Source organism: Lipophrys pholis (genome assembly GCF_963383615.2).
Source record: "Lipophrys pholis genome assembly, chromosome: 21".
NCBI lineage: Eukaryota > Metazoa > Chordata > Actinopteri > Blenniiformes > Blenniidae > Lipophrys > Lipophrys pholis.
The window spans coordinates 1,044,156-1,066,224 of NC_137649.1; the positions used below are offsets into that span (position 1 = coordinate 1,044,156).

General features: G+C 50.2%; 1 protein-coding gene across 1 annotated transcript in view; it reads right to left on the reverse strand.

The window, feature by feature from the left end:
- Positions 1 to 38: 38 nt before the first annotated feature.
- Positions 39 to 22,069, reverse strand: part of mdn1 (midasin AAA ATPase 1) — a 97,976-nt gene continuing 75,945 nt past the window's right edge. The window contains exons 69-102 of the mRNA XM_080490977.1: positions 21,469 to 21,593; positions 21,236 to 21,388; positions 16,321 to 16,430; positions 16,157 to 16,230; positions 15,889 to 16,072; positions 15,658 to 15,802; positions 14,439 to 14,585; positions 14,226 to 14,352; positions 13,704 to 13,809; positions 13,367 to 13,482; positions 12,879 to 13,286; positions 12,582 to 12,808; positions 12,300 to 12,428; positions 11,472 to 11,665; positions 11,012 to 11,173; positions 10,565 to 10,702; positions 10,216 to 10,351; positions 9,955 to 10,127; positions 9,738 to 9,866; positions 9,340 to 9,490; positions 8,821 to 9,107; positions 8,541 to 8,729; positions 8,071 to 8,172; positions 7,073 to 7,271; positions 6,817 to 6,990; positions 6,573 to 6,730; positions 5,575 to 5,664; positions 2,822 to 2,937; positions 2,102 to 2,276; positions 1,730 to 1,803; positions 1,506 to 1,620; positions 1,314 to 1,380; positions 942 to 1,084; positions 39 to 860 (exon numbers count right to left, since the gene is read on the reverse strand). Of these exons, the coding sequence (XP_080347103.1) occupies positions 675 to 860; positions 942 to 1,084; positions 1,314 to 1,380; positions 1,506 to 1,620; positions 1,730 to 1,803; positions 2,102 to 2,276; positions 2,822 to 2,937; positions 5,575 to 5,664; positions 6,573 to 6,730; positions 6,817 to 6,990; positions 7,073 to 7,271; positions 8,071 to 8,172; positions 8,541 to 8,729; positions 8,821 to 9,107; positions 9,340 to 9,490; positions 9,738 to 9,866; positions 9,955 to 10,127; positions 10,216 to 10,351; positions 10,565 to 10,702; positions 11,012 to 11,173; positions 11,472 to 11,665; positions 12,300 to 12,428; positions 12,582 to 12,808; positions 12,879 to 13,286; positions 13,367 to 13,482; positions 13,704 to 13,809; positions 14,226 to 14,352; positions 14,439 to 14,585; positions 15,658 to 15,802; positions 15,889 to 16,072; positions 16,157 to 16,230; positions 16,321 to 16,430; positions 21,236 to 21,388; positions 21,469 to 21,593 (5,209 nt within the window). The 3' untranslated portion in view covers positions 39 to 674. The remainder of the gene's footprint in view (positions 861 to 941; positions 1,085 to 1,313; positions 1,381 to 1,505; positions 1,621 to 1,729; positions 1,804 to 2,101; positions 2,277 to 2,821; positions 2,938 to 5,574; positions 5,665 to 6,572; positions 6,731 to 6,816; positions 6,991 to 7,072; positions 7,272 to 8,070; positions 8,173 to 8,540; positions 8,730 to 8,820; positions 9,108 to 9,339; positions 9,491 to 9,737; positions 9,867 to 9,954; positions 10,128 to 10,215; positions 10,352 to 10,564; positions 10,703 to 11,011; positions 11,174 to 11,471; positions 11,666 to 12,299; positions 12,429 to 12,581; positions 12,809 to 12,878; positions 13,287 to 13,366; positions 13,483 to 13,703; positions 13,810 to 14,225; positions 14,353 to 14,438; positions 14,586 to 15,657; positions 15,803 to 15,888; positions 16,073 to 16,156; positions 16,231 to 16,320; positions 16,431 to 21,235; positions 21,389 to 21,468; positions 21,594 to 22,069) is intronic.

Consider the following 22,069-nt stretch of genomic DNA (forward strand, 5'->3'; position numbering starts at 1 on the left):
CAGATTTTGTCCGTGTCGAGGAGTGACAGAACTGGACGTAGGTTCACAGAGTTTATTATAGATGAAGATGAATCTTAGAAAAAGGACATGCAGACCTTCAGAAAAATCTTCATACAGGGGGTGAAACAGGGAGAAGTTGGGGTCTTCAAGTGTCCAGAATCATGAGACGAGAGCTTGAGAGTGTCAACTGTTTAATATCACGATCATTCATGTCACTATTCAACACATGGATGCTTCTTAAATAGGATCAAAATGAAGGTACAGGTGGTCTCCTGATGGAGGACGTGATGTCCGGGGGGCAGAGCCTGTGGCCGCTGTGCTTCAGTGTGTGTGACGAACCTCCATCGTCCACGTTCCTGTCAAAGGCACATCTTGCAGCTCCGCGAGGGTTAGCGCGAGGTGCTGAAAATGAACTAACACGACTCGGGGCTATTGTACAGCGGGTGAGGGTGAAGGTGACCCAGTCACTCTTCACACGGAATCACATTTTGTTCACTTGATGTCAGACATGCAGGATAAAAGCAGTTAAACTGAATCCCCTGATTAAGACCAACAGTTCCTATTAAACCCCACTAAAAGCTACATTAAAAACCTGAAAACAAAGGCACATGTACAGCGGCTGTCCACTTCCTGCGCCGCCTTCCCGCTGCGTCGTGGGGCCTCGCCGCTCAGTCTCAGTGGTCGGCCGCGGTGACGAGCTCGAACCACTGCCTCAGCGCATCGCTCAGCGTCTCCGGCAGCGCGTTGACGTCACGCAGGATGATGTAGAACGGGAAGGGGAACTCGTCCATGTAGGAGCGGATCTCAGGCAGCTCCCCTGGCCCTCCGAAGATCGGCACCTTGATGTCCAAGATAGAGTCCTGCAGAGCGAAACACAGACGTCTTAGAGCTCCATCAGCAGAGGCTGAGCCGGGATGTGAGGGAGCCAAAGTCGCTCCTACCCGAGAGTTGGGGTTGTCCAGCACCACGAAGATGACGAAGACGTTTGCTCCACGCATGGCGCGCACTGCTGCTGTCACACGCTCCTTCCCCTCTAGGAACAAGCCCCGCCCATCTGACACAATGACCAGCAGCTGGGCGGTCTCTGTGGGTGACAGCAGGTCACATGGAGGACGAGTGTGGAGGAAGACAGTGAGCAGCCAGACCAGAACAGTGTAAAGTATCGTGATGAAAGCAAACATCTGGTCTTTTTCCATCACATTAACATCTGGACACACGTGTGTGTGTGTGTGTGTGTGTGTGTGTGTGTGTGTGTGTGTGTGTGTGTGTGTGTGTGTGTGTGTGTGTGTGTGTGTGTGTGTGTGTGTGTTTACCTGAGCTCACAGATCCTGGATTCTGCTGACGAGCTGAAAGAAACATTTTAGTGGACCGCTCCAGAAACTGTAAGAGACAAAATGTTCAACATCAGTAAAACCTCGTCTCAGGAGCTTAAAGTTTATTTCAGGTGTTTCACACTGTAAGAAGTGTCGTCGTCGTCGTCCCCCCCCCCCCCCACACACACACACCTGTGCTATTCTGGTCTTCTTCTGCTGGAACTGACACAGTCGGAGGATCCGTGCCCCCGAATCATCGTTGAACTGCTGCTGGAAGGGATGCAGCAGCTGCACCTGCTCCCCAAAACTACACACAGGGGGGGGGGGGGGGGGGGTTAGAGGTCTCTCCAGGTTTGTTTTCACTTTATGAACTAATCAGAGGAAACCAAAGAGGAGTGGTGACGGGGAGACCTTACCTGCACACAGACACCTGTCCGACCTCTAACAGAGTCAGAGCGTTGATGATCACAGACAGAGACTCAAAGGCCAGCTGCAGGAAACACAGGAGGTCAGAGGTCACACTCAGGAGGAGGGGATGGGGCGAGTGTCCAAGGTAGGGATACACCAGTACTGATACCAGCATCGGGTCCAATATTACATGGGGTACTCGTAAACTATCTATTGCTAGTACTACATGACGTCATGTGTCACAGGTAGAGCATGAGCCTTCTGGAGGATTCTTTAAAATGAATCAAAATGACTGTTCTGAGAGGATGGTGCACTGTGGGAGGGGCTGGGGGGATGTCAGGACGGTACAGATGGTCTGTAGGACTGCTGGGGAGTCTGACCTGTTTGGAGTGGTTGTCCACCATGCTGGACGAGTCGTCCACAGCCAGACAGATCTGATACTCCCTCTTACTGGGTTTGGTTCTCCTCAACCAGATCTTATCTTTACGGAACTGACTCGCAATGTAGGGGATCACCTTCCTCATGTTCAGACGCTTCCCCGTACGGTAATCTCCCCTGGAGGGGGGAGAGGGGGGAAGAGAGAGAGAGAGAGAAAGAGGGGGGGAGAGGGGGGAAGAGAGAGAGAGAGAAAGAGGGGGGGAGAGGGGGGAAGAGAGAGAGAGAAAGAGGGGGGGGGGGGTAGAGAGAGAGAGGGGGGGGGGGGGGGGGAGGGGGGGGCAGAGAGAGAGAGACATCAATACATTTTCACATTGGTAGCTCAAAAATCCTTTTCAACTAGAATAACTTTAAACTTTATTACTTGTAGTGAGCAACTCAGAACTCTTCCTCTTTGTGCTCCTGATCTTCAGAGTTAAGTGTCATTAGAGTTCCAGTCGGATTATTTAACTAGTTTTAACTGAAGAACCAATAAAAATAGTTTCAACAAGTCAATGTATTTAGGAAATGTTCCTATTTAAGCAGTTAAAGGTTCTCAGAATAAATACCACATAATGATCAAACTGTCTCTAACAACTGCCATTCAGAGTGATTGCTGCTGAGTGGATGGAGGGGGGGGGGGGGGGGGGTCACTGGGGGGTCCAGCAGGGATCCAGTGCACTGACCTGAGCTTGGCGGCCAGCGTGGGCTCCAGGATGAGGCGGAGCTGCTCACACAGCTGCTGCGACAGAGCCGAGGTTAGACTGTGGTACTGATGCCACATGGAGGCTGCTGCACTCTCCTGAAACACAGAGACCGTCTGAGCTCCAGGGAGGTTCAAGGTTATTCATGAAAGCATCACATCACATTCTCCTCCCGTTTGGCAGATCAGACTCCCCGGGGAGACACGACCTTCAGTCAGAGCAGAGATAACCCCCCTGCCAGAGACCAGCCAGCCTCGGCTCCTTCAGGAACCTCATTCAATTCACATCCTGACTTGGAAAAGCACATCGAACCCGCTGACGCCACCTCGAAACAAAATATACCTGCAGATTACTTGATAAAACTTGGAAGGTTGAGATATGAACATAACAATACGCTTTCTACTAAAGCAGAGTCCATGTTGTTAAGGCCGAGGCAGAGGCTCTTTGAAAAGGGCAACAAGGAAGGGAGATTACATGTGAGGTACGTCAAACAGGGGGAAACAGGGGGTGCTATTTCTGCCATCAAAAAAGAGGCGGTTATTGAATTTCCCAACAGTAAAGACAGAAATGATATATTTAGAACATACAGGGCTAAACTGTATTCCTCAGAATCAAAAGCCCAGAGGGCTGAAGCTCAATCTCCCCTCACCCTCTGCCAAGCAACTAGATCTTCCAGTAAGACATAATAGAGGTCATTAAACATGGACGTGTCACTGCCAGGAGCTTTAGAAGGTCGACTGAGGAGCTCAGCTCACGTAGAATGAATCTCTCAGCAGAGGCAGCTTGCTCCCTTCGCTCTCTGACGCTCATCGCACTCATTTTGAAAAATGGTAAAGCCCCACTGGAATGCAGAACTTACAGACCCATAAGTTTGACATCATTCGATAAGCTTCTGTCCAAAATAATAACAAATAAATTAGACAAAGCAATAAAATCCATGATCCAGCAAGTCAGCGTCATTTGACCTCGATCTTCAGCAGCCGACGTTTGACATCATGACATCATGTGGGCGAGACAAAACAAAGACCATCTGCTGGACACCGAGAAGGCTTCTGATTTCATTGACTGGATTAGGATTATATACGCCTCTCCAACAGTGTCCGTGCTCACCAACACTCTCAAACCATCTGCTTGTAATCGTGCCTTCTTAAAGGTTCAAGGTGACTTTATTAGTACCTGTAGGTAGGTTCCTTTACCTTCCTTATTCAGAATTATGGATAGTTTCTCCAATATTTCAGGGTTTCAAGGTTAACTGGCAGAACTCCAGGACTTCAGCTTTCATCAAACTGTCTTAAGTCCCTCTTTCAGTCGGTCCACTTTACCTGGCTCCACTTACTTTCCCTCCAACACTTCAAACCTAACTAATGACTTCTGCTCCCATAGTTAACTAGAGACTGTAGTATATCCCTCCCAATAAAAGTTCCTCAAAAATACTTCACTTTGAAAGATTGTACAACATATTTTTGTGGCCCAAACTGAACCTTCGTCAACTTTATAGACTTGGAGTTCTTAACATGCTCCACCACCAGACGTGGTGCGCTGGCTCCTGCCCCGGAGGGAGCTCCTCCACCCGTCTCCAGAGTGTGTTATCACAGCTACGTCATCTTCAGGAGTTCACAGACAGACAGACAGACAGACAGACAGACAGACAGACAGACAGACCCCTCAATGTCAGTCTCACTGAGGAGGCTGGAGTAGAGTTGTTAGAAAGGTCCAGATAATGCCAGGAGACCTCTGACCAGGACTTATCTAATGGACCGGTCCAGGTTGCACAGAGGAGGGCTGAGAGAAGATGCAGGTTGTTGGAGGTGCAGAGAAACCAAGGATTATCTGCTGCTCATGCTTTGGAGTTGACTGCAGGTCGAGGCATTGTGGCTCACAGCTCATGACCATATCAACATACCTTCCTACAGTCATGCTGAGATCCAGGAGCACTGGGGAATGTAACCCACTCACATGCTGGATGGGTTCAAACTGCTCTGTCGTTATGAAGGAAACTTATAGTTATGAACTGGAAGGGCCTTTCTGCTCCCACAGCCGTTATGTGGCTCATCCAGTTAGGAAAACGTGCTGCTCTGGAGAATCTGCTCTGGAGAATCCGTCATTCAAGTAACTCAGTAAAGTGAATCTCTATATGTGTAAGTGGGAAGGATACTTTGCCTATATAGACAGAGGACAATAGTGTTTCGTCATAAGATCAATATAAAGTCCATGGCTTACTGATTAATATAGTGACGCCGCAAATGTTTAAATAGGGAGGACCAGGGTGATGGAGGGGCTTTCTGTTGTTGGTTGATTTCTTGTTTTGTATCCTTGCAGGTATGCAATGTACACTGTGTAGAAATACTTAGGATATACTTAGGTGTAGGTGTGTGTGTGTGTGTGTGTGTGTGTGTGTGTGTGTGTGTGTGTGTGTGTGTGTGTGTGTGTGTGTGTGTGTGTGTGTGTGTGTGTGTGTCATAGGCGAGTCAGTATGTGAGCATGTTACAAGGCTGGAATCTGACAATATTTACTGATGTATATTTACCTTCATTCTGCCTCTGAATGTTCTTTATTTTGGTAAAATATGAAAACAATATAAATGAGAAAAGATAGTTCACCCGCTTTGAAATCATTTCTCAGCAGTATCACAGTCTTTGAAAAGAAAATGAAAGATGAGAACATATGAGATTTCTCACTGGACGACATGTTGGGTCTGACGTTCTATAGGAAAAGTTAAAAAGTCATCAGGTCACCTCCTCCTCCGTCCCTGGAGGCAGTTTGTGCCACGATTCCAGCTGCAGCTCCATCTCCCTCCTCACCTCCTCTGGATCTCGCTCCAACTTCTGCACAAAGTTAAAAAATATAGATATTTCTACCCAAGTAAAAAAACAACGTGCCACATTGATTGAAAGGCTTCAATTCTAAAACATTAAAATCTGCCTGGAATGTATTTGTACTATGATTCAATATTTGGAATAAAGTAAGACAATTTGAGTAATAAATGTGTTTATTTGTTCCCGTGTTCCTGCTTTAAAAGGAGAATATACATTAATATAATACCACTTCTGTGCACCAGGTGGCAATGTTGAGCTTCGATGCTGCTTAGAGTTTAACAGTTTACTGTGAAGGTGTTTGTTGGTTTAAATTATTCACTTTTAAAGGTTTTATGTCTGCAGATTTCTTCTAATGTTTATTTACTGGTATCGGATGAGACGATCAAGAACTTTGATTCTGACAACTTACTGGAGTTTGAACCTTTAGTACTTATATGAAGAAAAATACAAAAATGCTGATCAGCACACAACAACAAGGTGTTTGTCTTCCTAAATAACCAATCAGGATGTGTTTCTATTGTCAATAAATAACTAAAGTAGATAAACTAGCTCAGTAACTAAAGCAGAAGATATGAAATTGTAAGAAATGATGACAATGGTCATCTGTTTAAATCTGCAAGTTTAAAGTCTGTTTCAGATTAAGTTCATCCAAGGAACTGCTGCTGTGACTCAAGAACACATTTTATTCTACAAAATGAGTAAGTGACACTTCTAATAACACCGATCAATAACTAAAGTCAAGGACATAAACGTGTCATTTGTTCAGATCTTTTCATCTGCAGCAACCAGGATTAGTGAGACTTCGCCACTTGTTAGGTGGAGCGCAGGCTCACTGCACCCCCTGGTGCTCCCATAGGGTATTACATGCCAGGCCAGCAGCCAGAGAACACTTCAGAGTGAGTGGTGTTGAGGTGGACCTGTGTGATGTCCAGCAGGAGCTCAGGAAGGGTGTGGATGGTGGACTCGCTGCTCCTCTCTGCTCGCTCCTCCTCTCTGTGCTGCTGTCGCTCCTTCCACCTCTCCTCCTCCTCCTCGGCCTCCCCGTCCACCACCTCCATCTCTTGTCCGTCCACTCCTGCACACCGACACAAGGTCCCAGAGAGGACACATTACATTCAGGTGTTACCGGTTCACCCGAGGCGGAGGAGAGACGATTCGCACCTTTGCGGGAGGACTTGGAGGAGTCCGGCTGTTCGGGCTTTAGCTCCTGTACTTCGGCCCCCTGGAGCTCCTCGTCTTGCTCCCTTGTATCCATGGCAACGTCTTCATCGTTCTGCTCGTCCTCGTGGTCCTGCTGAGGCCCGGCTGCTTCCTGCTGGTCAGTGCTGGCAACATCTGGAGAATTCAGACACCAGCAAAGAGCTCCTTTAGACCAGAATCCAGCAGGAACAGACGGTGAGAAGAAGGGACGGCTGACCATATGTCTGGGTGTCGTAGGACGTCTCCCCCTGTCTGATATGCTCGTACAGCTCCGATTCCTGCCGAGCGTCAGCCTGCCGCTCGTCCTGTGTGTGCTCCGTGCTCCTCTCCACCGTGCGCAGACGCTTGTTGATGCGCTCGTTGTAGTCGCCAGTGGAGCGTTCGTTGTCCGCCTGGCCGGGCTTCCTCTTGAAGCTCTGAAGACAAAAACCAAAGAGACTAATCAACACAAAACAGACTTTTTGGTGTGTTTTTGTTTCAGAAAGGTTTCCCACTCTAACAGCAACGATCAGTGGGAACATAACCAAAAAAAAAAGAAAGAAGCTAAAAACGCTCTTGATGTCAGGCCACTAGATGCTGCTGTGTTTTTATAATGTAACCTGACAGAGAACAGTAGAACGTGGACCGATCAGCTTGTTCTGTCCTTCATGGTGTCGGTCCACTCAGTGTCCGTATGGATGGAATGTTCTCCAGGTATGCAGACGACGGCAGACTAAATAGCAGTTTGTCTCTTTGAGGGACTGTCCACAGGAGAAAGCTGCTTCATGGAAACGCTTTGTTTTGTCCCAACACCCATACAGAGCAGCGTTTTATTTTAGGAGCCTGAAATAGAATTTTTTTTAACACAGGTTCCAGAGTAGGGACATTTTTAAATGTCACAGCAGTGAGTCACAGCGCCCCGTAATGGCCTGGCATATGTACTACATGGTGTTGAGCTGTGTTCATAGTGACTCGTGAGGACAGGGCCTGAAACCTCCGGTGCTCTCGTCCAACTACTCACACATACGCAGAAAAACTAGAACTGCTAATGTGCAACTGGACTCTAAAAGTTGACTATCCAAAGGTTCAGCAGTAACTCAACGCCGCGTAAAACAACCAAAACACTTCGTAAGACGCCGTTTTTTTGTGACACGGAAGGGGGGGGCAACCTGCGGGCCGACCCTGAGGATTACCCAGGAGGACCTGGGGGGGACGACCTGACGGTTGTAAGCTTACCTGAGTCCTGTCCTGGGTCTGGGACTGGGACGCCATCCTTGCTGTCAGCTTTGACTGGTGCCCCTCAGACTGGCTGGCATCAGCTGCTCCACTGCCATGTTCCTGAAGACAAGGAGGACGGGTACTGCTCACCAAGCTTTCTGAGCCTCATGATCAGCATCTGAACAAAAGGATGTGATACCCCCACTGGAAACTGCAGTTTTTCTGGTGGCGGTATCAGCCCAGATAGATGTGATTTGAATTTTTTATTTCTTAGATCCTACATCGGGAGGGTTTTAGATGGTCTCACACAGATCCACATCACTCATAGGACCTGTGTGTGTGTGTGTGTGTGTGTGTGTGTGTGTGTGTGTGTGTGTGTGTGTGTGTGTGTGTGTGTGTGTGTGTGTGTGTGTGTGTGTGTGTGTGTGTGTGTGTGTGTGTGTGTGTGTGTGTGTGTGTGTGTGTGTGTGTGTGTGTGTGTGTGTCACCTCTTTGGCCTGCTCCCTCTCTGAAGCTTCTCCTGCCAGCTCCACGGCCGTGTCGCTCTGGATGTTCTCCTCCCCCGTCTGACCCTTGTTGTGGTGCTCCTTCCTCTCTGCCATGTCTGGCTGCTCCTCGTCCTCACCTCCTCCTTCCTGCTCCTCGTCCTCACCTCCTCCTTCCTGCTCCTTGTCCTCCTGCAGGAGTGAGGAGTTGCAGCATTGAGACACAGCAGAACGATGTGGAGGTGGTGTTCCCACCTGAGTGGAACTTTGTGTACATCCTCACCTTTGGCTCGTGTCCTTTGTTGTCTGGGACGCTCCTCTCCTCATCTTCTCCCGTCCCCTCTTGCTCCTTATTCTCCTCCTCCTCCTCTTTCTTCTCAGCAGAGTCCTCGTCCATCTTTGTCTTCTCACCTCCTTCCTCTTCCTCACTTTTAGACTCCTGACTGTTCTCCTCTCCTACCTGCTCCTCCTCTCTCTCCGCCTGCTCCCCTCCCCCATCTTCATCTTGGTCTTGGTCCTCCTTTCCATCCAGCTCCATGGCTTTGTCCTCGACGTCCAGCGGGTTCTCTTCTGAGAAGTGAGAGACAGGAGGATTTCACAATGAGCTGTGAGAACAAACTGCCTGACGTTGAGGATGAACTCTGAAACATCTAGAAGGGTGTTGGAGCTGAAGATGAGAGACAATCTGATCCAACCACAGTGACAAAGCAGTGACCATGTGAGGACGGAGACTGAAAGAAGTCAGAGCTCAAAGCCTGCTGGCTACAGAAACCCAGGGTGAGAAAATGAGCAGCAGCCTCACCCTCTCCCTCTCCCTCTCCCTCATCCTCTCCGTCCCCCCCGGCCTCGTCCTGGTCCAGGTTGAGGTCCTGGGGCAGGTCCATGGCTTCAGGCTCAGGCCTCTTGTCCTGCTGGCCGTGGTACGGATCCACTTCATTCTCATCAAACTCCCTCTGGAACCGGAACATAACTTCATCAATCACTGATTAACTTCTACTTATCAGGAAACAGATTATTCTCATTATAAAGGTCTTTTAATTTAACAAACTCAGACTTCTCATGTCAGGGCTGCACCTTCTCCAATAAATATATAAATAAAAAAATCATCGAGACAAGACAAGACAAGCATGAGGATAAAACGTCTCCAGACATTCATCCACATTAGTTTGGATTACATGAGAATGTATGTCAGCTCATGACCTGATCTCCTTGTTCATGGATCTTCTCCTCCTCCTCATCGTTCATCTCTTCTTTATCCTGGTTCTTCTGGTCCTTGTTGGGTTCGGCTGCATCCACGTTGTCGTCTTTGGCCACGAGCTCCGACGGTCCCTGAGACCAGGCAGAGGACATCAGCTCACACCATGAAGGTGGAGTTGCAGTACTGAGCTGGTCTGAACCGGTACCAACTTGGACTCACCTGGTCCATCCCCTGTCCAGACTCCTCCTCCTCCTGGTCACTCCCTTCACTCCCATCTTCATCATCCCCCCACATCCTCTCATCAAGGGTCTCCGCCTGGCCTTCACCCAAGTCGCCCATCTTCTTGTCCAGCTCCTCTTCGTTTTCCTCTTTCTCCGACTCATCATCTTCACCTACGAAGGAACAAAACAGATCCAGTCCAGATCTCCAGGAGACAGATTCTGACTGTTAACCAAGACAGGAGCCCCCAACCAAACCCACCTGGCTCATTCTCGTCCCCGTCATGCATCTGTCCATCAAAGTCCTCGGACATCTCAATGGCGTTGTCTTCGGCCTTGATGTTCCCTTTGTCCTGCTCCTCTTCCTTCTCCTGACCCTCCTGGAAGGTGTCCTCCACCTGTAGGGGACCAGCATAGGAACTTGAAGGAAGGTCACGAGCATCTCTAGAGCTACACTGAGTCACATCTTCACAAGTACAAAGAAAACAGCTCTGACTTCATTACGAGGACTCTGTGATGTCATCACTGTGAGCTACCATGCTGACAGCAGCATGTCCAGGCAGGAGCCACACTGAACTGAAAGCTTCAGGATGAATCAGAGAAACCTTCACCTGATCTTCGTTCTCTATCTTGTCACTGACGTCCTTCATGCCCTCGCCCTCTCCGATACCTCCACCTTCATAGTCATGGAACTCTGTAGCTCCTTCTCCATCTCCACCTCCCATCAGGTCCTGAGGCAGGCAGAAACCCTGAGGGGCAGGAGCAGGAGGAGGAGGAGCAGGAAGAGGAGGAGGAGGTGGTGGAGCAGGAGCAGGAGCAGGAGGAGGAGGTGGAGCAGGAAGAGGAGGTGGAGCAGGAAGAGGAGGAGGAGGAGGAGGAGCAGGAAGAGGAGGTGGAGCAGGAAGAGGAGGAGGAGCAGGAAGAGGAGGAGGAGGAGGAAGAGGAGGAGGAAGAGGAGGAGGAGGGAGAGGAGGAGGAGGAGGGAGAGGAGGAGTTTATTACTGAAGCATTATTTCTGCTGCAGACTGAGGAGTCGCACTGCTTCACTGCTTCAGTACCTTCTGAGCGAGCTGGGTGAAGATGGCTGCCAGCACTGACAGCAGCTTGCCGGTGGTCCGGTGGACCCCCAGACTGACCACCAGATAGAACCGCACCAGGTCCGAGTAGACCACCAGGAGAGGCTCCAGACGCACCAACATCCCGCAGGCCCGGTTCACCTCCTACAGACAGACAGACAGACAGACAGACAGACAGACAGACAGACAGACAGACAGACAGACAGACAGACAGACAGACAGACAGACAGACAGACAGACAGACAGACAGACAGACAGACAGACATGAATTATAGTAAATCTTTATGTCTCAGCAGCAGCTGCTAGACTTTTATTCCTATTTATCATAGTTTCTTCCTGGTTGTTGACATGCAGAGGGAAAGCACCCAGTGAGCCCCACATTCTCCCTGAATCTCCTGTATGAACATGTGAGATCAAACAGTGTTTCGGGGGTTCCTGGTACCTGGAGCTGAGCTGGCTGACAGGAGTCTCTGTGGGACCTCAGACGGCTCAACAGCCTCTGCAGACCCCTGCTGATGTCCCCCGCACACAGGGTCTCCACCTGAGTCTCCAGCTCCTCCTCCAGGAGGCGCGTCAGGTGACCGGGCTTCAGCAGATCCTCCACAGGCTCCTCCTGCTGCTCCTCCGCCGCTCCTCCTGAAGAACCAAACCCAAAAAGAGAAGAATCCCAGCAGAGTGTCAGGAGAGGGCAGTTTGTTAGTTTTGTTGTTTTTCGTGAAGTCACATTTAGTTCATGGAGGAAGATGCTCTATAATTTGGATGTCAGATTACTGAGGCAGCACACCTACAGTAAAGAGGATTTTATTGAAATATTAATAAAGCTAATGCTGACAGAGTTTTTAAGTACAACACAAACAACGAACCAGCTGAAACAACAGTCATTATATCACCGAACTGAAACTGAAAAATATTCTGCAAATGGATTGTAATATGGACGTCACAAATAACACGCTGAGAAGGACTGAACTGGGATAACTTATGTTCCCCTGCACTGTGCATTACCACTCTGAACCATTTTAAAGGACAGAATGTTAAATATGGTCAAACAATTTTGATTAATTCATAGAATGTGTGTAAATCTGAGGCAAGAGAAAGATCACTGTTATAGCACAAAGACACTCACATCTAAATGTTTATATTTACTGTAAATCATATGGTTATGGCAATACTGGTCAACATTATTGCATGTTTATTGTATATAATAATTTCATGTTAGCATCAAGGCTCGCTGGTTATAAGAGTCAGGCTGTCGGACCGGCGTCCTGCTGACCTGTGCTGGAGGGTCTGGGCTGTTCGCTCTCCTTCCTCTTCACCAGCGCCTGGACGGCACACAGCACTGAGTTGATGCTGGCTTCCACGTCAGCAGAGAAGTCAGAGCAGAAAGACGCCTGCAAATCTGCTGGAAACAGAAAAAGGTTTTGTTCTTCCACAAACAAACCGAACCAACTGCGAAAATACTGAAATGACATGAAACTCCTGAGACTGGTTAGAGACTGTACTAAGATAAACGTCCATGTTGACTTCATGAGCAGCCACTTCATCTTCATCTCACCTGTCTGCAGGCATCCCAGGGACAGCAGCTGTGTCTTCCAGGCGGTGAACTGGGTCACGCTGTCCTCCACCTGTGTCCGCACGTACTGCAGGCTCTGAGTGACGGCGGGCCGGCTGTCTGCACCACCCACACACAGGGCTGGAGTGAAGAGCTGCTCCACGGGGGGCATCTGAGCCGCCACGGCCTCCAGACTGTCCCACGCCGAGCAGCACGTGGCAAACTGCTTCCTGTTGGGGAATAGAGGGGTCAACAGTGCTGCCGGGACCTTTTCTGACCTGCGGTTGTTGAGGATGTTACCATGTGTGGAGCCCGCCTTCGGATGCCTGCTTTGCCACAGAGTCGAGCTCCGCCTGCAGGCTCTGGCTCTGCTGCTGCATGGCAGCCACGCGCTGCTGCAGCTGGCTCCAGGTGACGTCCCCCCGCCTCATCAGGCAGCCGGGGGGCTGGCGCTGTGCTGCCAGCGGGGACGGGCAGCGCAGGGTGTGCTGCCTGCAGCCGCTGGCCTCCTCCCTCTGCGGGGGGTCTTCGGGGCAGCACTGTAGCAGCCAGGACAGCTGCTGCAGTAGCATGCAGCACTGAGAGGACAGAGCCTGGCCGCGGACCACCCACTCACTGAGAGACGCCTGCAGGGGCAGCACACAGCCCGACTCCTCGCCTCGACTCTGCACTGACGCCTTGATGCACTGAACACTGCCAGTTAACCTCCTGACAAGAAACATCAGTTTGAGCATTACAGCTATCCCGAATCAACACATTTTAATGCCCCCCCACCCCACCCCACCCACCTGAGGTGGAGCCACTGCTCGGTGAGCTTGGCCAGCCTTCGCCTCTGTCGGAGCAGCAGCTTGAAGAGGTGAGAGGAAAATCCTCTGCAGCGCTCCGTGTTCCCCAAGCCCAGCTCCTGGAAGCATACGCACACCCTTCAGACTCTGTGTGTGTGTGTGTCTGTGTGTGTGTGCGTGTGTGTGCGTGTGTGTGTGTGTGTGTGTGTGTGTGTCTGTGTGTGTGTCTGTGTGTGTGTCTGTGTGTGTGTCTGTGTGTGTGTCTGTGTGTGTGTCTGTGTGTGTGTCTGTGTGCGTGCGTGCGTGCGTGCGTGCGTGCGTGCATGCGTGCGTGCGTCACCTTGGCGGCGTGCTGCATGGCCGTCTGCAGAGCCGTTCTTCTGGCCCAGGAGCGGTAGAAGTACTTCTGACATCCGTCCCAGGCAGTCAGCAGCTCGGTGAACAACCTTTAACATGAGGAGACAGAAAACTGTCAGATTATTTTAAATGAGGGAACATCAACAGTCTAACGTGATGTGGAGCGGTCCGGACCACTCAGGATTCAGACCGGACAGTTTCCTTCTCCCGACATTTCATATATGCACTGATCATCGAAACGTCGTCCTGGATTTATTATCCAGAATGTTCTCCTGTTCGATCATTTCCTTATCTGCTAATACTCAATCAGCCTCCCACATCTCATTAAAATCCACTCATAACCTCCTCATAGTCTTAAAGACCTGACTTTTCTTCTGGATCCAAAATATTCTCCAGATCTCACTGGGAGCGAAATCACCAGGGAGCAAAATCCACAATCCAGATGACAATTAATTAAAGCCCTTGAGAATAAAAAGGTGTTTTTTCTGTGTGTGTGTTTGTTTACATGCTCTCGGTGGGCTCCTGCCTCCTAACAGCAGACAGAACCGTGTTGATCTCCAGCGGCTGCATGCAGAGAGTCTTCTCTGGGTCGGCCGTGCGGCTCCAGGTCAGCCCTTTACGGTAAGACAGACCTGAAACAAAACGGAGGTTTAACATCCGACTGTGATGAGGAAGAGAGGAGGGAACAGGAGGAGGGAACAGGAGGAGGGACAGTCACCGATCTCTGAGAGCATCTTGAAGAGGTCGGACAGAGCTCGCTGCTTCTGCTGCAGGATGTGCTTCACCTCGGCCTTCTGCTTCTCTTTGTCTGCAGACGAGTCCACGTCCAGGCTCTGCAGGTCCCGCAGGGTCCCGATCACCTCACCTGAACACAAAACACGCCGAGTCACCACTCGGGAGCCAACCATTCACCCCGCAAACAGTGTTTGTCTTCAATTTCAATTTAACCTTTATTTTGCCAGAAAAACCTCATTGAGATTAAAAAGGTCTTTTTGAAGAGTGTCCTGGCCACGTCAGGCAGCAGTACAGTTAACAAAACAAGACACAGAAAACACATTAAAACATAGACGAAAAAACGCCAATACATTAAAAAGCATGCAATTTGCTATAAAATTGCCCGAAAATTAAGATTAAGTCTATTGTTTAAAACAGCTGCAGACAGACGTGTCTGTCTCAAAGTCACTAAGCAACCTTTAAAGAGTCCAGTGAAACCGGGTTTTTGAATTTCAGGGTTTGTCATTGTCGTTTGTTCCAAGAAGACGGGGCTATAAACCTGAACGTCTTTCTTCTCAGTTCAATTCTGACTTAAGGAACAGAAAGTAAAAGATCCTGCGAGCAGAGAGTATAAGAGTTTGTGTTTCTGGGACTGATGTATGTCTGAAGGTGTGATGGAAGCTGACCTAAAATACACCAATGATTGAGTCTCCGAGCGTATAAAGACCATCCAACAGGAGTATATAGCAAACAATGGTGTGTCAGACCTTTATAATTGGTGATGAACCTCAGAGCTCCATGAGAAACTGTATCCAGGGATTGTAAACGCATTTACTGAAACATGCTGAGTCATCACTGAGAGCCAACAAAACACAGGATGTTTTTATCTGCATTAAGATGCTGAGACTTTTGAAAATTAAAAATGACTTTTTAAATAAAAACAAAATTTTCCATGAAAAGTTAATTATTTTGATGCTAATGCTACCTCTTTAGCAATATGGCGGGAAACAGTGACCGACTGGCTCAGATGAAAGTGCCGTTTGTCGTTTCTGGCGGAAACAGGTATTAGTTGTGAAAAACTACTATTTCCAGGCGGGACTGGGTCTTCTGGAGGCTGGTTGTGGCCCTCAGGCCTTATGTTTGACACACTCAGTTTAGATGATCACAGCTAATAGAGTAGTTCTTTCTAGAGGGGTCTCTCCTGTGAGAAGCTGCGGTCTCACCAGTGAAGCAGTCCAAGTCTTCGGTTAACTCGGGCGCCTGGTTCTTCTTCAGCAGCTGGACACACATCTTCTTCATCTTCCTGGACAGAGCAGGCAGACGTCCCTGAAGAGATGTGGCTTCCACTCCGTGGTCTGGACTCTCAGTCTGAAACACAAGTCACAGCTCAGTTCAGAAAAAGACCAAGAGGGAGCTGATTCCGTTCGGACGGCGGAGGCTCTTTCTGGATTCACCTGCAAGTCGACGCCTTTTCCGGGCGGACAGGTCTTCAGCACCTGGTGAACTCTGTGGATTGGTGTGTCCTCCGGGTTGGTGTCCACAATGTCCAAGCTGGCGCTGCTGCCTTGTTCCACGAGAGCAGGAAGGCTGGGACCATTCAGGACCTCCTCAAACTTCTTGATGAACTTGAAGAGAGTGCTGGAAGTCAAATCATGAGGACGTCAGAGCGATCGGTGTCGAGTTTGGTAAAGGTTCCGGGTAACATCAGGTCAGATCACGTACCGGTGTGTCTTCTCCACCGACTGCTTGATGGACCAGAAACTCACATCGTTCCACTTGGAGATCTTCACAAAGTCCTGAGAGCAGAATTGACATGAGAGTGAGGCAGGTGGATGTTTATCTGAACAGAAGTCCGTAATAAATCAAGATGGGAACATTTGATGCACCTTCAGCTCCTTCTCAATGGGCTGTCGGAGCTGAGAGATCTTGGTCTGAATACAGTCTGAGAACTGACTGTAGTATTTGTGCAGGTTCCATAGCAGGCTGGACATAGACTCTGTGAAAGAAGACAGCAGGTAAAATTAAAATACTCTCATACACAACTCCCACACTCTGCGTCTTATTGCCACATGTTGATAAATTCAGTTCTGCAATCAGTGTAAGAACATGTCGTTCTAAAGAAGTCTGTAGTCCAGAAGACCGCCAGACATGTAAACCACTAAAATGATGCCCATAGCTATAGGTTACTTAACATAACCCCGGTTCTCACAGTAGCATGAGTGAGATGTCTCTCTATGGCAGGGGTGGGTGGATGCAACGTACACAACAGGAATGCATGTGTGAGCATCCTGAAGGGGTGTGTTATGAAGTAATTGTTGAAAGCCCAGACATTCATCTAGGTTTGGGCGAATCCCAGTCCCTCCTCGTTTGGGGACCAGGAAATACCTGGAGTAAAAGCCGCTCTGACATTGTTCGGGAGGCACTACTGCAGGTTGCTCTCTTTGTCAACAACGAGTGACTAACATGATCTGACTCTCTGTGCACTTGAGAATGCACTATACCAGAGAAACGAGGGGGAACAGCAGCAAACTGAAGCCTGTAATCCCCTCATATCATTCTCAAAACCCAGGCTGAGGGCAGACCATCACTTTTTTTCTTTCCCTCATTGCGAAGACAGAAGTGACAGCCCTCTGTCACTGAAGCCTCCAATAACTGTTGTGGGGCCCTCTAGTGGTGTCACTGTGCATGCACTGGGTGCAGTGACAGTTGTGGTGGATTGCCCGGTTTGAAGCTGGGACGCTCCGGGCCTGGGACCGGCACTGAACTGTTCATTAGGCTCTCGTTTGTTAAAAGTGACTGCGCCCTCGACCGGAGGTCTGGATGCGGCAGTGAAAACATTTTTATTGCTCATGTGACTCCCATGAGCACACGCAGCAGCAGAGGCTCATGGGCTCTGGAAAACGGGAGTAACACGCTTCTGAAGAAACACCAGCAGGGCTGGTGAACGGGAACATACAGTGCCGGTACCGGTGGGGAGAGGGGCGGTTGTCAGGCCGCCCGCTTCTTCTTCCTGGCCTGCTGACTGGCAGTCTGCTCAGTCTGTGCCAGTGGAGCTGCGCTCACTGTGGTAGTCTTTCTGGGCCAGTGAGATATTAAACGGAAGGAATGGCGGCGGTGCCATAGCCTGTGTGGCGTTTTGGGGCGCTTCGTCCTCATTCTTCCTGGTTTTGCATCGCTGCTGCATTGATGCAAAGGTCAAGCCAGGGATGTCTAAAATGTCCTCCTTCTCTCTGTCGGACAGGTGGTTCAGCTTGAGCCATCTGGCTTTTTCCTGCAGCACCATCATCCCGAGAGATTTTCCAGTGGCTTGGACCGCACAGCGCTGTACACGTAGGCAGACGTCTGCTATCACAGTAATCTCGTTCCACACCGCTGGGTCTGGTCTGGTCTGCTCGTCACGTCCTCACATAGCTCCGCTTGGCACACGGTGAGCCTGGAGAACACGTGGAGACTCCTGATGGTCAGCGCTCTCGCCCTGTAAGCACGCGGACTGGAAGCGGTCTGCTTTGGATGACAGTGTGGGGGTCCTGGAGGAGGTGGTCAGCCACAGGTGTAGGTGCACGGCAACTAACGGCTCCATGGTGGGCATGGGGAGAATGACAAGCTTTTCCATGCCCTCACGATCCAGGGGTGAAGCTCCGGGTACTGAGCCCCTGCCACTGAACGGGCGGTCCTTCCATAAGGAGGACAGCTCGTCCAGCAGCTCGGGGAAGACGGGGACCTGCTGTTCCGCGTCCTCGTAGCCTGGGGTCATTTCTTCCCTTCACAACGGGACCTGGTGGTCTCTGTTATTACTGCAGGCCAAAGGATGTCCAGCCAGGATGCAGCACGTTTACACACAGACTGTATAAAACAGGCTGATGGCGGGCGAAGCGGGCGCGCTTCCCTCCTCGTCCCCGACGACAGCCACAGCGCCTGGAGAGGCGACATCCAACTCACCCCGGTGTCCGTGTCATTCCCGTCCTTGGCCTCGCTGGTGTCTGGTGTGTCACCGGAGGGCAAGAAAGGGTCCTGGCCGGAGCTTGGCACGCTAGGCGTTGTCTGAGACTTTTCATGGTGAACCGGGTGCAGTGCACGCAAGAACGCATAAAGCCTTCGCATGGTGTGGTCCTGCGGGCGACTCTCCAGGCTATGGTGAAGGATGGAGGGTTGTGGTGTGGTCCTGCGGGAGACTCTCCAGGCTATGGTGAAGGATGGAGGGTTGTGGTGTGATCCTGCTGGCGACTCTCCAGGCTATGGTGAAGGATGGAGGGTTGTGGTGAGGTCCTGTGGGAGACTCTCCAGGCTATGGTGAAGGATGGAGGGTTGTGGTGAGGTCCTGTGGGAGACTCTCCAGGCTATGGTGAAGGATGGAGGGTTGTGGTGAGGTCCTGTGGGAGACTCTCCAGGCTATGGTGAAGGATGGAGGGTTGTGGTGAGGTCCTGCTGGCGACTCTCCAGGCTATGGTGAAGGATGGAGGGTTGTGGTGTGATCCTGTGGGAGACTCTCCAGGCTATGGTGAAGGATGGAGGGTTGTGGTGAGGTCCTGTGGGAGACTCTCCAGGCTATGGTGAAGGATGGAGGGTTGTGGTGAGGTCCTGTGGGAGACTCTCCAGGCTATGGTGAAGGATGGAGGGTTGTGGTGAGGTCCTGTGGGAGACTCTCCAGGCTATGGTGAAGGATTTAGGGTTGTGGTGAGGTCCTGTGGGAGACTCTCCAGGCTATGGTGAAGGATGGAGGGTTGTGGTGAGGTCCTGCGGGAGACTCTCCAGGCTATGGTGAAGGACGGAGGGTTGTGGTGTGGTCCTGCAGGAGACTCTCCAGGCTATGGTGAAGGATGGAGGGTTGTGGTGAGGTCCTGTGGGAGACTCTCCAGGCTATGGTGAAGGATGGAGGGTTGTGGTGAGGTCCTGCTGGCGACTCTCCAGGCTATGGTGAAGGATAGAGGGTTGTGGTGAGGTCCTGTGGGAGACTCTCCAGGCTATGGTGAAGGATGGAGGGATGTGGGGAGGTCCTGCGGGAGACTCTCCAGGCTATGGTGAAGGATTTAGGGTTGTGGTGTGATCCTGTGGGAGACTCTCCAGGCTATGGTGAAGGATTTAGGGTTGTGGTGAGGTCCTGTGGGAGACTCTCCAGGCTATGGTGAAGGACGGAGGGTTGTGGTGTGATCCTGTGGGAGACTCTCCAGGCTATGGTGAAGGATTTAGGGTTGTGGTGAGGTCCTGTGGGAGACTCTCCAGGCTATGGTGAAGGACGGAGGGTTGTGGTGTGGTCCTGTGGGAGACTCTCCAGGCTATGGTGAAGGATGGAGGGTTGTGGTGAGGTCCTGTGGGAGACTCTCCAGGCTATGGTGAAGGATGGAGGGATGTGGGGAGGTCCTGCGGGAGACTCTCCAGGCTATGGTGAAGGATTTAGGGTTGTGGTGTGGTCCTGTGGGAGACTCTCCAGGCTATGGTGAAGGACGGAGGGTTGTGGTGTGGTCCTGTGGGAGACTCTCCAGGCTATGGTGAAGGATGGAGGGTTGTGGTGAGGTCCTGTGGGAGACTCTCCAGGCTATGGTGAAGGATGGAGGGTTGTGGTGTGGCAGCTAGCGCTCGGCGGCCGAGCCAGGTTAGCTCCGGTCTGTGACCAGTTAAGCTAGCTAGCACTTACAAATTGAGAGATGCTACGGCACGAAGGGAGAAGAGGTGTTTGAGTGGCGCTGCGTAGTAAGCGCAAGCTACTTAAGCGTAGGTGGCTCCTCGCCCAACGCAGGCATTGCAATCACCAGCCAATCAGGATTGCCGTAATGAGTTAAATGCTTCCGAGGCGTACGCAGGGAATGTATCCCATAGCGACACATCGAAACCAACGCTAGCAATGACAACTCTTTTTGTTAAGCTAGTTTCCTGGGGATGGAGGTCGTCCTCTCCATGTAACGTCCTCAGAGGAGGTCTCCCTACAGGAATGTCTGTTATGGTAGTCAGAAAGGACAGCTGTTAATATTGACATGAGGGCAATTGAACCTGTGACCTGTGACAAAGGCCAAACATGTGCCAGTGACGGCCATCAGGGGTCACGGTCCTCCGGTTCAGGTTCAATCGAAATCCAATCAGCAGTGTCTGAGATGATGCTCCATATGGACGTACAGACAGTATGTGACCCAAGGCTGACCTTGATAGATTAACCAATCCATCGATACACGACCTCATGACCTTATATGTTGTTTTTCCCAGGTTCCACCACTGTACATCAGCTCAATCTGCAGATACTGTAACAGGGTCGGGAGTCATGCAAAACAAACTTGGCCATCAGGAGGCCTGAAGGTTACAATAATTAATTTATTACCCTCTTTTCTCAGTTACTTGTGTAATTATCAACATTCAATAGAAACCACTTTATCTACTTCCCTTTTGGGTCAATTGACCACATCCTGTATCCCGTTTCGAGGTAGTCCACGGCTTTTTCTGGCCTTATAGCAGGACATTTGTCATTGTTTCATAATTCATGAAATCAATGTGAAGATGCCCAACAACCACGGAGGCACACAATTTACATGGTTTTAATTTTTATGACGTAAAATTTGAAAACTTTGTTTCATGGATTCAGTTTCTATCCATCTGGGTATCTGCTGGGTCCTTTGAAGAGACGATATCTGATGTTAATATTTAGGATTTCTATTGCCTGTCAAGAGAGAATATAGAAAGATCTACTGTTTACTGTTGATTGTGACGATACAATCTGTTGGATCTCTTGAAAAGTTACAGTTGACCCAGAAGATCTGGTGTCAGTGATCTGAGCTGTGGGTGAACATCATGCGGTGGATCTGAGTGCAGGCTGACCTTGTGCGGGCTGACGGGGCAGCAGCAGGAGGTGGCAGTGGAAGCTGAGCAGCATGTCCAGGCGGGTCTGGAACTGTCCCAGCGTGGAGCCCTCCATGAAGGCCTGTAGGGTGGACGACAGCGAGGAGAGGGAGAGCTGCTCCACCTCCTCACCTGAAAACAACAAGTGTGACTGTAGGAAGAATGGAAAAGCAACCATCATCTGCTGTGTGGCTGGATCTCTTTGTCTTTACCTGTGTCTGGCTCCGCCCTCTGTTCCTGCAGGTATTTCTCCACCAACTGGTACAGAGAGAACCAGTGTCGGGTGGATTTCTCTGTGTGTCGCTTCATTGCGTTGTCCAGACTGCTCGACCAACAACTGCCACACCAAACAGATGTTTAACTGACCGCTCAAGGCTGGAGAGCATCAACACAACGATCTGCACAGCGAGCAGGAACTCTCGTCTCTCCATAAAGAGAATCATCCTCTCCTCTTGGGAACTTTATGACTGTGCTTGTGGCAGATTTGCATCCCATCGCTGACTGGTCACCACTGTGACTCCACAAGCACGACCTTTGACCCACACCAGCTCCCCAGGCTCCTGGCATGTTTAGTTTAGGCATGCAGACAAGGAATTTCCTCATTTAAGACAAAGTTCTTGTTGATGGGTTATTGTAAAAGAAACACCGACATGTGGATGTTAAAATGTGGAGTTTTGTCTCCATGGAATGAGGAGATTGTTTCCTATGAAGCAGAGCAGCAAGCAAATCCTCATGCACGTTGAATCCTATCCTAATCTTAGAATGTCACACATTTTGGGAATGCCATGCTGTGTGTGAAATCCACAAACATAT